The sequence below is a fragment of the Rhinopithecus bieti genome, unplaced genomic scaffold, assembly GCF_001698545.2.
Source record: "Rhinopithecus bieti isolate Rb0 unplaced genomic scaffold, ASM169854v2 scaffold_32047, whole genome shotgun sequence".
NCBI lineage: Eukaryota > Metazoa > Chordata > Mammalia > Primates > Cercopithecidae > Rhinopithecus > Rhinopithecus bieti.
This window is the reverse complement of record NW_016814042.1, coordinates 460392-474667: the sequence shown is the minus strand read 5'-3', so window position 1 is coordinate 474667 and position 14276 is coordinate 460392. Positions and strand designations below refer to the sequence as shown.

At 53.7% G+C, this 14276-nt stretch overlaps 2 protein-coding genes across 2 annotated transcripts in view; one reads left to right on the top strand and one right to left on the bottom strand.

Annotated features, from left to right (window-relative positions):
* The window catches only part of ADGRA2 (adhesion G protein-coupled receptor A2), a 46350-nt gene extending 41059 nt beyond the window's left edge, over positions 1-5291 (top strand). The window contains 8 exon segments of the mRNA XM_017849355.1: positions 283-410; positions 836-959; positions 1455-1600; positions 2093-2182; positions 2419-3162; positions 3164-3236; positions 3239-3269; positions 3272-5291. Coding sequence (XP_017704844.1) covers positions 283-410; positions 836-959; positions 1455-1600; positions 2093-2182; positions 2419-3162; positions 3164-3236; positions 3239-3269; positions 3272-3690 — 1755 coding nt within the window. The 3' untranslated portion in view covers positions 3691-5291.
* On the bottom strand, positions 5212-10616 carry BRF2 (BRF2 general transcription factor IIIB subunit). The gene is made up of 4 exons (XM_017849356.1): positions 10328-10616; positions 9304-9363; positions 8211-8532; positions 5212-6541 (listed from the first exon to the last, which is right to left on the bottom strand). Exons 1-4 carry the CDS (start codon positions 10479-10481, stop codon positions 5818-5820), a joined length of 1260 nt encoding a protein of 419 aa, XP_017704845.1. The 5' UTR covers positions 10482-10616; the 3' UTR covers positions 5212-5817.
* Between the last annotated feature and the right edge of the window lie 3660 nt (positions 10617-14276).

The following is a 14276-nucleotide window of genomic DNA, read 5'->3' as shown; positions in this document are numbered from 1 at the left end:
CAGGCAGCACCTGCTCCCTCTCTCCTTATCTCTGGTCTTTCAGTCTGGGGGTGTGAAGAGTCCCCAGCAAGGCAGGACCAGAGGCAGGGAAGGGGCAGCAGTAGCTGGCTCCATGGGGCCGGCTTCCTAATAGTGGAAAGCCTGAAACTTTTCTCCCTGCCCAGATGAACTAAGCACCAAAGTGCAGGACCAAGGCTGAAGGGGCCTGGGAAGAGGAAAGCTGGCCTGGGGGCCTAGTGAAGTGTCCATGTTCCCCATGTCCTCTTTCCTGCTCTTTCCCAGGAGCTGAGCGCCTTTCCCAGGGAGGTGGGGGGCGCGGGGGCAGGGCTGCACCCTGTGGTATACCCCTGCACAGCCCTGCTGCTGCTCTGCCTCTTCGCCACCATCATCACCTACATCCTCAACCACAGGTAGGCGCTCCTGCAGGAGGGAGGGTGTGGTTGGCAGGCACAGAAGGGGCCCCCACCCTGCCCACTCCCCATCCTGTGCTCCGGTACATACTTTCAATTCCAGCTTTGCAATGGGGGAGGGACTCTGAGGCAGGTGTAGGAAACCTCCCAGCGCAGGTGCAGGGTGGGCTCACTGAGTACTTGGCAGGGGTTTTTTCCCCAGGTAGGTCCACATGACTTTCTCAGCCTCTCACCCATTTGAAGGTTCTGGGGTTGGAATCACTTTGAGGGGTTAAGGACTCCCTGCCCTGTGGCCTCTGTCACATTCCCACCCATGCACACATGCAGATATGTGCCTGCCCCCCGTGGCTCTCCCAATGGCCTGGAGACCCCATGGGCCTGACCTTGGGTTGGACGGTCATTAATTCGAGACTGTTTCCGGGCAGCTCCATCCGTGTGTCCCGGAAGGGCTGGCACATGCTGCTGAACCTGTGCTTCCACATGGCCATGACCTCTGCCGTCTTTGCGGGGGGCATCACACTCACCAATTACCAGATGGTCTGCCAGGCGGTAAGCAGGAAAAGGGGCTCAGGGGGTGGTGCTTCAAGACGAGTGCTGGCACCTAGGCATAGAGTGGGGAGACGCGCTGGAAGAAAATGGCTGGTGCTCATAGGCCACGGCTCCATGGCTTCCTCTGTAGCAGCCTTGGAAGGCAGGGATGGTGGGGCATGGAGAGTGAGAGTAGGGGTAAGAACCAGATCAGAGAGAATGGGGAGATGGGCTTCAAAGTGGAAATGGGGACCTGCAGTGATAGGGAGGTGGGGGATCAGCCAGATAGCCATATCAGGGTCATGGGAAGTCCTGCAGTGGGAGAGAACCCTGGGGTGGAGGCAGAGGGTGGCAGCAGGGATGGAAGCTTGGCAAGTGTAGGAGGAGTGAGCTGGGTAAAGTAAAAAAGCTGGGGAACGGAGGCTGGAAGCCTGGGAGGGCACCAGCAGGGCTGAGGCTCTGGGAGGGTCCAGTCATAGCCCCCAGGTCCCCAGCCTCCATGCCTTGACCCTGCAGGTGGGCATCACCCTGCACTACTCCTCCCTGTCCACGCTGCTCTGGATGGGGGTGAAGGCGCGAGTGTTCCACAAGGAGCTCACCTGGAGGGCACCCCCTCCGCAAGAAGGGGACCCCGCCCTGCCTGCTCCCAGTCCTATGCTCCGGTACATACTTTCAATTCCAGCTTTGCAATTGAGGAGGGACTCCAAGGCAGGCGTAGGAAACCTCCCAGGGTGGGTGAAGGGTGGGTTCAAGGTCCCTGGGAGATCACTCTCCAAAGACAGGAGAGGCTAGGCCCTAGACTCAGCAGGTCCCACAAGACCGTGCAGTAGGGGACATCCTGTGGGCTTCTGAGTCATGACAAAGCCAGGGAAGGAGATGACTCCAGATGTCATAGCAAGGATCCTGGGAACCTGAGTGGCACCTCCAGCTTCTGCAGTGTTTAGGGTGAGAGAGCAATTCTGGCCTTTGCCCCTTAGAACAGTCATGGCCAAGTCCAAGTAGTCCCTGAAGGGACCTTGCATCCCTGGCAAAAAAATTCTGACAATTTAAAGGGGAAAAACGATGGGACAGACACCAAGGAAAGGGCTCTGAACACCCGGTTCTTCCCTTCCCTCTCCCCACCTCTGGGACCTCCAATCCCTCATTCCCTCCAGGTTCTATTTGATAGCTGGAGGGATTCCACTCATTATCTGTGGCATCACGGCTGCAGTCAACATCCACAACTACCGGGACCACAGCCCCTAGTGAGTACCCCTCCCTCCTGCCCCAAGCCCACCTACCTAACACCGGATGCCTTCCACTCCACTGAAAGGGCCACCTGCCAGGTCCACCCAACCATAACCCAACCCAAGCCCATGCATGCTGACCAAGCCATCCTTGTCTCTGCACTCACCATATCCTGTCTCCCCGACCACCCTGGCCCCCAGCCCCACCCCGGCCATGCCCTCTGGCCTCATCACTGCTTCTGTGTCTCCTGCAGCTGCTGGCTGGTGTGGCGTCCAAGTCTTGGCGCCTTCTACATCCCGGTGGCTTTGATTCTGCTCATCACCTGGATCTATTTCCTGTGCGCAGGGCTGCGCTTACGGGGTCCTCTGGCGCAGAGGCCGAAGGGAGGCAACAGCAGGGCCTCCTTGGAGGCAGGGGAGGAGCTGAGGGGTTCTACCAGGCTCAGGGGCAGCGGCCCCCTCCTGAGTGACTCAGGTTCCCTTCTTGCTACTGGGAGCGGGCGAGTGGGGACGCCCGGGCCCCCGGAGGATGGTGACAGCCTCTACTCTCCGGGAGTCCAGCTAGGAGCGCTGGTGACCACGCACTTCCTGTACTTGGCCATGTGGGCCTGCGGGGCTCTGGCCGTGTCCCAGCGCTGGCTGCCCCGGGTGGTGTGCAGCTGCTTGTACGGAGCGGCAGCCTCCGCTCTGGGCCTCTTCGTCTTCACCCACCACTGTGCCAGGAGGAGGGACGTGAGAGCCTCGTGGCGCGCCTGCTGCCCCCCTGCCTCTCCCTCGGCCCCCCACGCCCTGCCCCGGGCCCTGCCCGCCGCCGCGGAGGACGGTTCCCCGGTGTTCGGGGAGGCGCCCCCCTCCCTCAAGTCCTCTCTGAGCGGCAGCAGCTGCCACCCGCTGGCTCTGAGCCCCTGCAAGCTTACCAACCTGCAGCTAGCCCAGAGTCAGGTGTGCGAGGCGGGGGCGGCGGCCCACGGAGAAGAAGAGCCGGAGCCCGCGGGCCCCGGGGAAGCCTCGGCCCCGCCACCCCAACAACGTGCACCATGGGCGTCGGGCGCACAAGGGCCGGGCCAAGGGGACCGCCGCCCGGGAGAGGCCGGCGGCAAGAACCGCTCAAGCTCTGCCGCGGCGGCGCGGCGGGCGGCTCCCGAGCCTGCTGTCCAGGCGAGAGCGGCAGCCTGCACAACAGCCCCACCGACAGCTACCTGGGCAGCAGCCGCAACAGCCCGGGCGCCGGCCTGCAGCTGGAAGGCGAACCCATGCTCACGCCGTCCGAAGGCAGCGACACCAGCGCCGCGCCGCTTTCTGAGGCTGGCCGGCCAGGCCAGCGCCGCAGCGCCAGCCGCGACAGTCTCAAGGGTGGCGGTGCGCTGGAGAAGGAGAGCAAGCGCCGCTCGTACCCGCTCAACGCTGCCAGCCTGAACGGCGTCCCCAAGGGGGGCAAGTACGACGATGTCACCATGATGGGCGCGGAGGTGGCCAGCGGCGGCTGCATGAAGACCGGACTCTGGAAGAGCGAGACCACCGTCTAGGGTGGGGCGGACGACGCGGTAAACGGGCTGGCTACGCGGCTCAGGGCCCTCGAAGGCGTCTGCGTCTGCGTAGTAGCAGGTTGGAGGTGGAGGAGCCGATGGCTGGAGGAAGCCCACAGGCAGATGTTCCCCCACTTGCCTAGAGGGCATCCCTCTGGGGTAGCGACAGACAATCCCAGAAACACGCATAATACATCTCCGTCCAGCCCGGGGCAGTCTGGACTGTCGGTGCCCTCCCAGGAAGGGAGAAGGCCTCTGTCTGTGTGAAAGGGCACAGCACAGCCCAGGTGGACCCTCCCCAAGTACTCCCACCCCCACCTACTGTCCATGTGGCCTCACTGGGGGCCATCAGCCTCACCAGCAAAGCAGATGAGAGCGTGGGAACTGTGTCCTTTCCTGCCTGCCCTCTACTGATTTCAGCCCAGCCCCTGCCTAGATCCTAAGTCCCTTTTCCTCCAGGGTTTGGCTGGCACGACAGCCAGCCCAGCACATGAAGCAGGTGATACGAAGTCACAAGGTGCTGCTTTTCAGATCAACTATGCAAGAGGGGAGGGCGGGGCCATGTGAAAGGCAGCTCTAGACATCAACCAGTCCTGGGGGAGGGGAGTGGGAACCGGGCACAACTAGGAACAAACTCACCATTCTCACAGTAGTAGTACTTAAACCAGACAGCAGGGTTCAGAGGTGGCACACCGGGACAAAGCCGAGACCCTGCACCTCAACAGCTGACTGCCAGGTGCCTGTGGGTGAACTGAGGGGAGTAGAGGGAGCGGGCAGGTGGAACAGGGGCAGAATCTAGTCATGCCCTAAAGCTAGTCCTGTAAACAGTGGCGCCCCCATAAAGATGCAGGTGGTGTTTGGAGAAGCAGTTACTTTTCAGTTACAAGACCCATCTCCCCAGTCTCAGCCTTACAACACCAAGAGACTAAGGAAGAGCACTTCCTTGCCTCCATGAGGCCAGATGGAAGAACCATCCCAATCATTTGATCTCCAGCTCCATAGTAGAGAGAAACCTACAAAATGTCAAACCAGCTTCCTGACTCCCAGGAGCTCAAGCCAAGCCCAGAGGCAGTGGCTGGGGTCCCTGCAGATCATGAGGGGCCTATGCCTTTACTACTCTTAAACACCAGCACCCATCTTTTCCCCAACCTAAAACCAACCACCAGCATTTCACTACAGGACCAAATGGAAACAGAGGGAACCCTGAGTCTTGGGAAGAGCAACAGGAAACCAAGGTCTGACCTAGGTTCCCTCCCAGTCTTCACATCACCCTGGCCTGATCACCAAGGTGACAGAGGACACAGGGGAGGGGAAAACCCACACACACTCCTTGGGATGGGTCCTGTTATTTATGCTTGCTGCACAGACATATTAGAAGAAAAAAAAAAAGCTTTGTATTATTCTTCCACATATGCTGGCTGCTGTTTACACACCCTGCCAATGCCTTAGCACTGGAGAGCTTTTTGCAATACGCTGGGGAAAGGGGAGGGAGGGAATGAAAGTGCCAAAGAAAACATGTTCTTAAGAGCTCGGGTTTTATACAATAGAATGTTTTCTAGCAGATGCCTCTTGTTTTAATATATTAAAATTTTGCAAAGCCCTTTGAGCTACTGCCTTAGTCTACCCACTGTCCTTTTTTTATGAGGTACAGGATCTCATGACACCACACACACAAACCCACCAATGCCTGTGAATGGACGTAGGGCCAGGAATTCCCCAGTTTCCACTCCTCTGAAGGCTGATACTGCTGGGAATGGCAACTGCTCCACAAGCAGAGGGACGCCCCCTCAGGCCTGCAGGAGGAGCAGCAGCAGGGTGTCCAATTCAAACCAGCAGCAGAGAGCCTGACGTTTTCCCATCCATCCATGAGGAAAGCCATCTCACAGAACATGGACATAGGCAACTTGCTCTCCCACACCAAAGGATGGGAGCCTCTCCTACCTATAGTCATCCCTGCACTCCTGACTTCACTCCAGGACCCAGGGTCCAACGAATGGCAGAGCCCATCTTGGTTCCTTGAAACACGAAAGGCAATACCTACGGACTTGTGTACACTTCCATCCTTGGTTATGACAGGGCTGTTATCAAGCTGTCAGAACAGGCTGAAGTGCTCCCAATGGATATCCATCAGGGAGGGTTAGGGACACTCGTGGCAGCCTGTCTAGCAGCCTGGGCTCTCTGAAAGTCCCTAACTTCCTGAGGGGTACGTAAATACTGTTCTATTTCACTATCAGAAATGTTCTCATCTCCAGTGACAGTGGAGACAGGCGGTGCAGGGCAGATCCGCTTCGGGGGCTTCAACATGCAGGGTGGCAGGAGAAGGGCAGGACTGGCTGGCCGCTTCCCCTGGGGCAAACCTAAGGAATTATTTCCCACCTCCCCTTCTCTCTGCCCCTGTCCCCACGCCGGTGGCTCCTTCCCTCGGGTCTCCACTTCTGCTGTCCCATCCCGAAAGGCCAAGCGGACCAGTGAGTGGCGGTGCTGGAGAAGGTCACCGATGTGCTTCACCACAGACCGTCTGTCAAGTCTCAGAACTCGTAACCAGGCCAGCTGCTCAGCCATCCGCAGCAGCACAGCCAGAAGCTCCTGCAGGCGGGAGGACGCGGGGTAGGGCAGGTCCACATTTGCCAATTTACAAAATCGGGCAAGGGAACATGAAAGCCGATCTGCAGGCTGCAGCGACTGCCAAGCCAGGAAAGTCGCAGCAGTGATGACAGGCAAGGGATGCCGCCCAGTCACCAGCCACGTCTCGTTTGCCAGCTCCACCAACTGCAGTGTTCGAGACAGCATCTTCTCTTTGTCTTCCACGTATTTGGCTGGCACAGAAGGTGAAGCCTGGAACAGTTTGAAGCTGAAACAACCAAAATGAGAGTTGGATCTTAATGATACAGGGGCTGCTCTCCCACGGTGAGGAAAGGCAGCCCACTCAAGATGGGGAAGCTATTCTGCCCTCAGGAATACTCAAGCTCACTGGGCAGCAAGTTAATAAAGGCAGTGAGAGAAAACAGGGCATCTTCCGCTCGTTAGGGGAAGGCGGAGGGATGCAGGAGAGCGCAAACATTTATAGGGCGCCTCCCAGTCGCCATTATTCTGAGTGCTTTACGACGTTCTCATTTAATCTACACCATCTTATGTGCATGTATAGTTGAAAAACTTTCCCACAGTCATCCAGCCAAGCAGTAACCAAGCTTCAGATACAAGGCTATTTGACACCAACAGCCTCTGCTTTTAACGTTGTTTATCAGAAAAAAGAAAAGAACATAGCTACTTCAAACAAGAAAAGAGCTAGGCACGGTGCTCATGCCTGTAATACCTGCATTTTGGGAGGATCAGGTGGGCAGATCGCTTGAGCCCAGGAATTCCAGGCTGCAGTGAGCTATGATGGCACCACTGCACTCCAGGCTGGGTGACAGAATGAGACCCTGTCTTTAAAAAAACTAGAAAAGGCTTAGCTTCTAAGCCCAGTTCTGTCATTAACTAATATCCTTTCAGCTTCCTCTGCAGATGATCCTGCTCAGACGGAGCTGGGCATTCAGCCACAAAGGCCATGGCACAGCACAACTCTAGGAACTGCCACGCACAGAGCACATAACATGAGTGCCGCAACTCAACAGCCCTGTGCCAAGGCTCAGACCTATTTTCCCCACGTCATTAGGTTGCTGTGAGGGCAAAGGGGTTTGACAATTATAGCATTCTTTGGCAGGGTGCAGTGGCTCACGCTTGTAATCCCAGCACTTCGGGAGGCTGAGATGGGTGGATCGCTTGAGCCTAGGAATTCAAGACCAGCCTGGGCAACATGGCAAAACCCCATCTCTACTAAAAACAAAAAATTAGCCAGGCAAGGTGGCACGCACCTGTATAGTCCCAGCTACTTGGGAGGCTGAGGCACAAAAATCACTTGAACCCGGGAGGTGGAGGTTGCAGTGAGCCAAAATCATGACACTATACTCCAGCCTGGGCAACACAGCAAGACTTGGTCTCAAAAAAAAAAAAAAAAAGAAAGAAAATTAAAGCATTATAAAAATGTAAAACAATATTAACCTTATTAGTACAAGTATAAACTAAAGATCTTTCTCCCACATCCTTTTACATGGGCTTTGGTCAAAAAGAGATGGCCAAGGCCAGGCGTGGTGGCTCACGCCTGTAATCCCAGCACTTTGGGAAGCCAAGGTGGGTGGATCACCTGAGGTCAGGAGTTTGAGATCAGCCTGGCCAACATAGTGAAACCCTGTCTCTACTAAAAATGCAAAAAAAAAAAAAAAAAGAAAGAAAAATTAGCCGGGCATGGTGGCAGGCACCTGTAATCCCAGCTACTCTGGAGGCTGAGGTAGGAGAATAGCTTGAACCCAGGAGGTGGAGGTCGCAGGGAGCTGAGATCACACCACTGCACTCCAGCCTGGGTGACAAGAGTAAGACTCCGTTTCAAGAAAAAAAAAAAAAAAAGAGATGACCAAAGGTCAAAGGATTCAGGTCTAAGGACCCATTCCATCCCATCCTACTGTCTCCCACCAGGAAGGTACCTGCTGCAATAGGTCTTCACCAGTTCTGCCAAGCACAGAGATGGCACATCCAGTCCCAGGAGCTTTACTATCTGCATGTAAATGCTAGAAAACACATCCAAATCTGCATACAACAGCGTGCAGATGGCTCCCATTGTTAGGGGCCAGTTATGCTGTCGGCAGGTGATTAAGACGCAGCACCCAACCAACACCTCCTTCTTTTGCAGCCTGGCCGCTCGGATGCCAGAGTGCCGGTATGCCTGTTGGTAGTAGGCAACCGCGGTGTCCTCAAATGTTGGTGGCAACTGCAGAACTCGACAAAGGTCTCTCACTCGGCGGAGACCTAGGAAAAACCCACAGCAAGAGTTAGAGGGGTCAAAGGAGCTATCATGCACCTCCTAGAAAATTCTGCTAGGACTTATTTAGATCTGCTAAACTTGCCTCAGATATCAGACGCACAAAATATGTACCTTTCTGCATAGACAGGAGTGACACTTGGGATAACAAGTGTGCACCACCAGGCCCAACTAATATCTGTATTTTTAGTAGAGACGGGGTTTCACCATGTTGACCAGGCTGGTCTTGAACTCCTGACCTCAAGCGATCTGCCTGTCTCAGCCTCCCAAAGTCTGGGATTACAGGTGTCAGCCACCATCCCCATTTTAAATTCCTAATTACCATTCTCTTCTACTCTACCTCACACCAGCAATGCTGAAAATAGGAAAAGTGAAAAGCTGGACTAGGCCACCAGGATAGTTTTCTTTTTTTAATTATTATTTTTTTGAGACAGAGTGTCACTTTGTCACCCAGGCTACAGTGCAGTGGCACAATCTCGGCTCACTGCAACCTCTACCTCCCAGGTCCAAGTGATTCTCCTGCCTCAGCCTCCCAAGTAGCTGGGACTACAGGTACGAGCCACCATGCCCGGCTAATTTTTGTATTTTTAGTAGAGATGGGGTTTCGCTATGTTTGCCAGGCTGGTCTCGAACTCCTGACCTCAGGTGATCCACCTGCCTTGGCCTCCCAAAGTGCTGAGATTACAGGCGTGAGCCACAGCACCCAGCCTAGGATAGTTTTCTTTAAAGCCACTGTGTTGTAAAAAGTCAATTCTCACCTCGTTGCTGGCTGCGACTAACTTGTTCATTTTCCCCTGTGCTTCGGGAATATGTTACCTCTGTAAAATAATAAACAACAAATAGTGTGCTTAGCCTTTATGCATCAGACCCCTGCCCTCCCACCACACAAAACCAGGACGCAGAATTCAAATCATTGAGCATCTGCTGCTGCACAGTTAAAGGCCCCATCTGATTTTCTGTCTACAAGCGGTTCCGAATACACAGAGACTGGGAAAGGTTAGGACTGCACTAAAGCAGCTCCAAGTGTTCCAAATTTCCAGTCATCCTTCCAGTACATTCCATACAGACAATTTTTCTAGTAGCAGATTTTTTTGTTGTTTAAGGAGTTTCCCTCTATAGCCCAGGCTGGAGTGCAGTGGTGCAATCATAGCTCATGGCAGCCTTCAATTCCCAGGCTCAAGTAGGCCTCCTAACTCAGACTCCTGGGTAGCTGGGATTACAGGTGTATGCCACCACACCTGGCTAAATTTTTATTTTTTTTTTTTAGGCAAGTGTCTCGTTACGTTGCCCAGGCTGGTCTTGAACTCCTAGGCTCAAGCATTCCTCTCGGCTCTGCCTCCCAAAGCGCTGGGATTACAGGCTTAAGCCACTCCACCCAGACAATGGCTGCAGATTTTGAGGGCTGCACTGGTCAGAAACTTGGAAAGCAAAGCAAAGTAATGTTTTTCCAGTTTGTGCTTAAAACTATTTCAGGGTAATAATACATGCTATAATCATATCGGCAATCCTTCCACAATGACCAGACATGGCAAGATGAGTGGAACTTTCTGTTTCACTTACTCAACATTTATTACCCGCACCATCTATGTCCTATACTAAGTGCTAGGAAAACAGATGAATGGCAGCCCCCCATCTCCTTCGGCTCCCTCGCTCACTTTAGGTCATTTTCTCTCATATTAGGAGTGCGCGTTACAGTTAGGAGTATGGGAGGGAGCGGGGAGACAAAAGGAATCTGATGTTAATCCCTCCACCGCCCCAGGCTGTCCCCGGGGCCACAAGTACCTCGGAGATTGCCCTCGTCGCTGAAGGTAGTGGTAAGGACCCCCTCGGTGACCACGCAGCCGCAGTCGGAGCACACCAGCTGGCTCTGCGAATAGTGTGAGTCTTCCACCAGCTCCGTGGAGCCGCAGTCAGGGCAGCGGCCTCTGCCTGGCATCTCACAACCGGCCCCAAAGCTGCAGAAACCTTCGGAGACTCCTGCGTCTGCAACAGCAAGCGTGCGGCAGCAAGAAGTAGGAGGGGACCCTTCAGAGGATTGCACCCTCGTCTTCCGGCCAGCGCGACGGCGGGATAGGCGGTTTCCTCCGCGGGGAGGCTGAGCGCCACTTCCGGTCCGTTCCTTCGCGGGCTCGGGTAGAAACGTGAGTTAGGAGAGGAGGTTCCTGGTCTGAACTGTAGCTCTCTGGTTTCCCTGCTCTGTGTAGTTAGTTTTTGGGACACAGACTGGGGCTTGAATTTGGGTAAGTTTCTGCCTACATGGACACGTATAACAGACAGGAGATTGTTGTCACCCCTGAACAACCCTCCTTTTAAAGTCCTAAGGGAATCGCAGGTTGGTAATGAATGTCTGATTTGGCCATAGAAGAAAGTATATTTTTTAAAGGGAGAGTAGTGGAGAGAGAGCGAGAGCAGGAAACTGTGTTCAGCTTTCCAGAGCTGCTTCCTAAAGCAGGTACATTCCTCTCTTTACCTCCTGTTTTTCTCAACTGTAAAATGAGGAAGTTGAAATAAAATCCAGAGTGGCAAACCCAAATGCTTTTGGAGGCTAGACAGGAATGTCTAAAGGAGTTTGGAGTGAACGAATGTGGAGTGATGGAGCTTTTGGCAACCTGGAGGAGTGCAAGCACGCAGATTCAGATATTTTTTTAAAAAAAAACCTTGAGCTAGCCGGGCGTGGTGGCTCACGCCTGTAATCCCAGCACTTTGGGAGGCCGAGGCAGGTGGATCACCTGAGCTCGGGAGTTTGAGACCAGCCTGGGGAACATGGTGAAATCCCGTCTCTACTGAAAATACACAAAAATTAGCTGGGCGTGGTGGTGCACGTCTCTAATCCCAGCTACTCGGGAGGCCGACGCAGGAGAATCGCTTGAACCCAGGAGGCGCACGTTGCAGTGAGCCATCGCGCCACTGCACTCCAGCCTGGGTGGCAGAGCGAGACTCCGTCTCAAACAAAACAAAACAGACCTTTATGAAGTGCCAGTCCCTTCTTTTCCACACCTAGTTTTTAACGCGTGATATCCAAACCTAAAGACACCATCCCCTCCCTAAGAGACTGCTTTCTCAGAGTGTGAGAATCACTACTCCTTTTCAAAGACATCCCATCCATTCCCATGGGGCTTGATCACATTGGAGGGCCAAGGAACACAATACCCAAGGGTCCTTTCTCTTCAATTTGAATGACTTTAGCATCATAACAGAAGGGGGCTTCAGCACATTAATAATGGTGGGCTTTGGCAGTCCAAGCCCCCCACCCTTTTCTAGACCTCCCCACTAGTGTGAGATATAGGATGAGAGTTTATTTCTGGCTGTCTGACTGTTAAGATACATTTGCACATGTGCACGCGCACACACACACCTCTCAGAGACATGCATTGGTTTTAGACAGTGTGGTTGACATTCTTACTTGGACGAAGAAGGTGTCCCTAAAAGCGACATAAGTTGCCCTGGGAACAGTTCCTTGCATGATCACACAGCAGAGCATCAGACTCCCCTCATCCCCAGTTGTGTGCAGATCTTGAACCTACCTCCACTTTTTTTTTAAGCGTGACTTTACAGAGCCCATCTACCTATGACAGAAGCCTTGAAATTCTGCCTGACCCAACCTGATTGATTGTAAAGTGGAAAAGCAGTTTTATGATCCTGTAGCCAGCCATGGAAGGAGAAAGCTTGTTGTCTTTCCCAGTCACACGTGTGGTGTGTACTTACTGGGAGCCTAGGAGAGCCTTGTCCTCAGGCACACACAGGCTGAGAGGCGGCAGGGTGCAGGCCAGAAGATGGCGCCCTCTGCTAAGATGTGTACGTTTGGGGTTCTGCACTTTCTCAGAAGTCCATTTATTTGGGAAATGTATTTGCCTTGCTCCGGGAAATCTAGACAGACGTGGAAATCATCCTTGGTGCCCTCTCCACTGCTCCCAACTCATCTAAGAGTTACCATTATTCGTGGTAGTGATTATCTTATTTATTTATTTATTTATTTATTTATTTAAGACAGAGTCTCCCTCTGTCACCCAGGCTGGAGTGCAGTGGCACGGTCTCAGCTCACTACAGCCTCTACCTCCCGGGTTCAAGTGATTCCCCTGCCTCAGCCTCCCGAGCAGCTGGGACCACATGCGCCCACCACCATGCCTGGCTAGTTTTTGTATTTTTAGTAGAGACGGGGTTCACCATGTTGGCCAGGCTGGTCTCAAACTTCAGAGCTCAGGTGATCTGCCCACCTTGGCCTCCCAAAGTACTGGGATTACAAGCATGAGCCACCACGCCTGGCAGTGATTATCTTTTTAACAGATGCCCCAAGTGCCCAGGGTGGGCTTGGCCAGAGCAGAAAGCTAGTCATAGGGAGGCCATTGAACAGCAGCCCAGCTGTGGTCCAGATGTGTAATGCTGACGTTGAGGCCAGAGTTCTTTCTAGAGGGTACAGTAGAGGAAGGCACTGAGGAAGAGGAGGATCTGGCACCTGAATGAAGTCCTTTGTGCATCCTCCCTCCTTTGGCTGTGTACATTCTAGTTCGTTGTTTGACTTTCTCTTTGGATGGAAGTGTCTGTGGGAACAATCTGGTTTTCTCATCCTTGTGTCCCCAGGAGTACCTCCTAAAGTGAAGGCTGGCATTCAGTAAAGAGGAGTTCAACTCCTGTGAATTCCTGTCCTAGGTGGGCCTGTCCAAAGCACCAAACTGGCCGGGCATGTGGCTCATGACTGTAACCCTAACACTGTGGGAGTCTGATGTGGGAAGATAGCTTGAGGCCAGGAGTTCAAGACTGTCCTGGGCAACAAAGTGAGACCCCGCCCCCTCTCAAAAAAAAACAAAATAGCAGGGTATAGTGGTGTGTACTTGTAGTCCCAGCTACTCGGGAGGCTAAGGCAGGCGGATCACTTGAGCCCAGGAGTTAAGAGGCTGCCATGAGCTATGATCGCACTACTGTACTCCAGCCTGGGTAACAGAGTGAGACCCTGACTCTTTAAAAAAAAAAAAAGATGAAGAAGAAGGAGCACCACATAGACCCAGTTCCTCTGAAGCAGGCCCATTTCCATCTAGAGCAAGTGACTGCTGAGAGCGGGTTGCTATCCAGGCCTGCCTTCTAGCCTCAGCCTTGGGCTCCTCTCAGCTTAGCTGACGATGCTTTGCAACCCCGACCCAGTTTCACCGAGCCCTGAGTACAGCTCGCACTGTGGCACTGGGCCTGGCAGTCGCCTCAGGCCTTGGAGCCTTTCTGACTGGACTTCCTTCCCAACGCTCTTTAGTGGGCACTTCCTGATGACATAGCCTCAGGGCAGAGCATGGCCAGGGCTTCCCAAATCTCTGTGCCAAGCACCTTTCCTCACTCATATGCAGCTTCCCCTCTGCATAGTTTAGTCTGCCCCTCCCAGCCACTTCTCTCCGGGCTAAGGATTCACATGTTCAATTTCTTGAACTCCTAGGAACAAAGGCATCTGGTAACTCCAGGAAGGTGGTCATAGCACAGACCTGGTGCACTGCGTAGGCCAGGGCAACCTGACCTGGAACTCCTCTCTGCTGGGAGGCTGAGGCTCATCTGGCCTTATGGAAAGTCCTGAGAGAGGATTGAGTCATATGGCCTCCATTTTCCATGCCCGCCCCACTCCTCCACAATTCCAAGTGAATGATGGAATGTTACATTCCTGCCCCTCAAAGTGATCCTAGCCTACAGGTTGACAAACTTATTCTTCTCTATTTTCTAAAATATTTTAATTAAAAAACTTTTTTTTTTTTTTTTA

Excerpts from the sequence above, each read along its gene's own strand:
- BRF2 (XM_017849356.1), bottom strand. The coding sequence starts at position 10,481 with ATGCCAGGCAGAGGCCGCTGCCCTGACTGCGGCTCCACGGAGCTGGTG. Across the intron at positions 8,533-9,303 it reads TAGTCGCAGCCAGCAACGAG|GTCTCCGCCGAGTGAGAGAC; the intron begins GTGAGAATTGAC and ends GGTTTTTCCTAG. Across the intron at positions 6,542-8,210 it reads GTGAAGACCTATTGCAGCAG|CTTCAAACTGTTCCAGGCTT; the intron begins GTACCTTCCTGG and ends TGGTTGTTTCAG.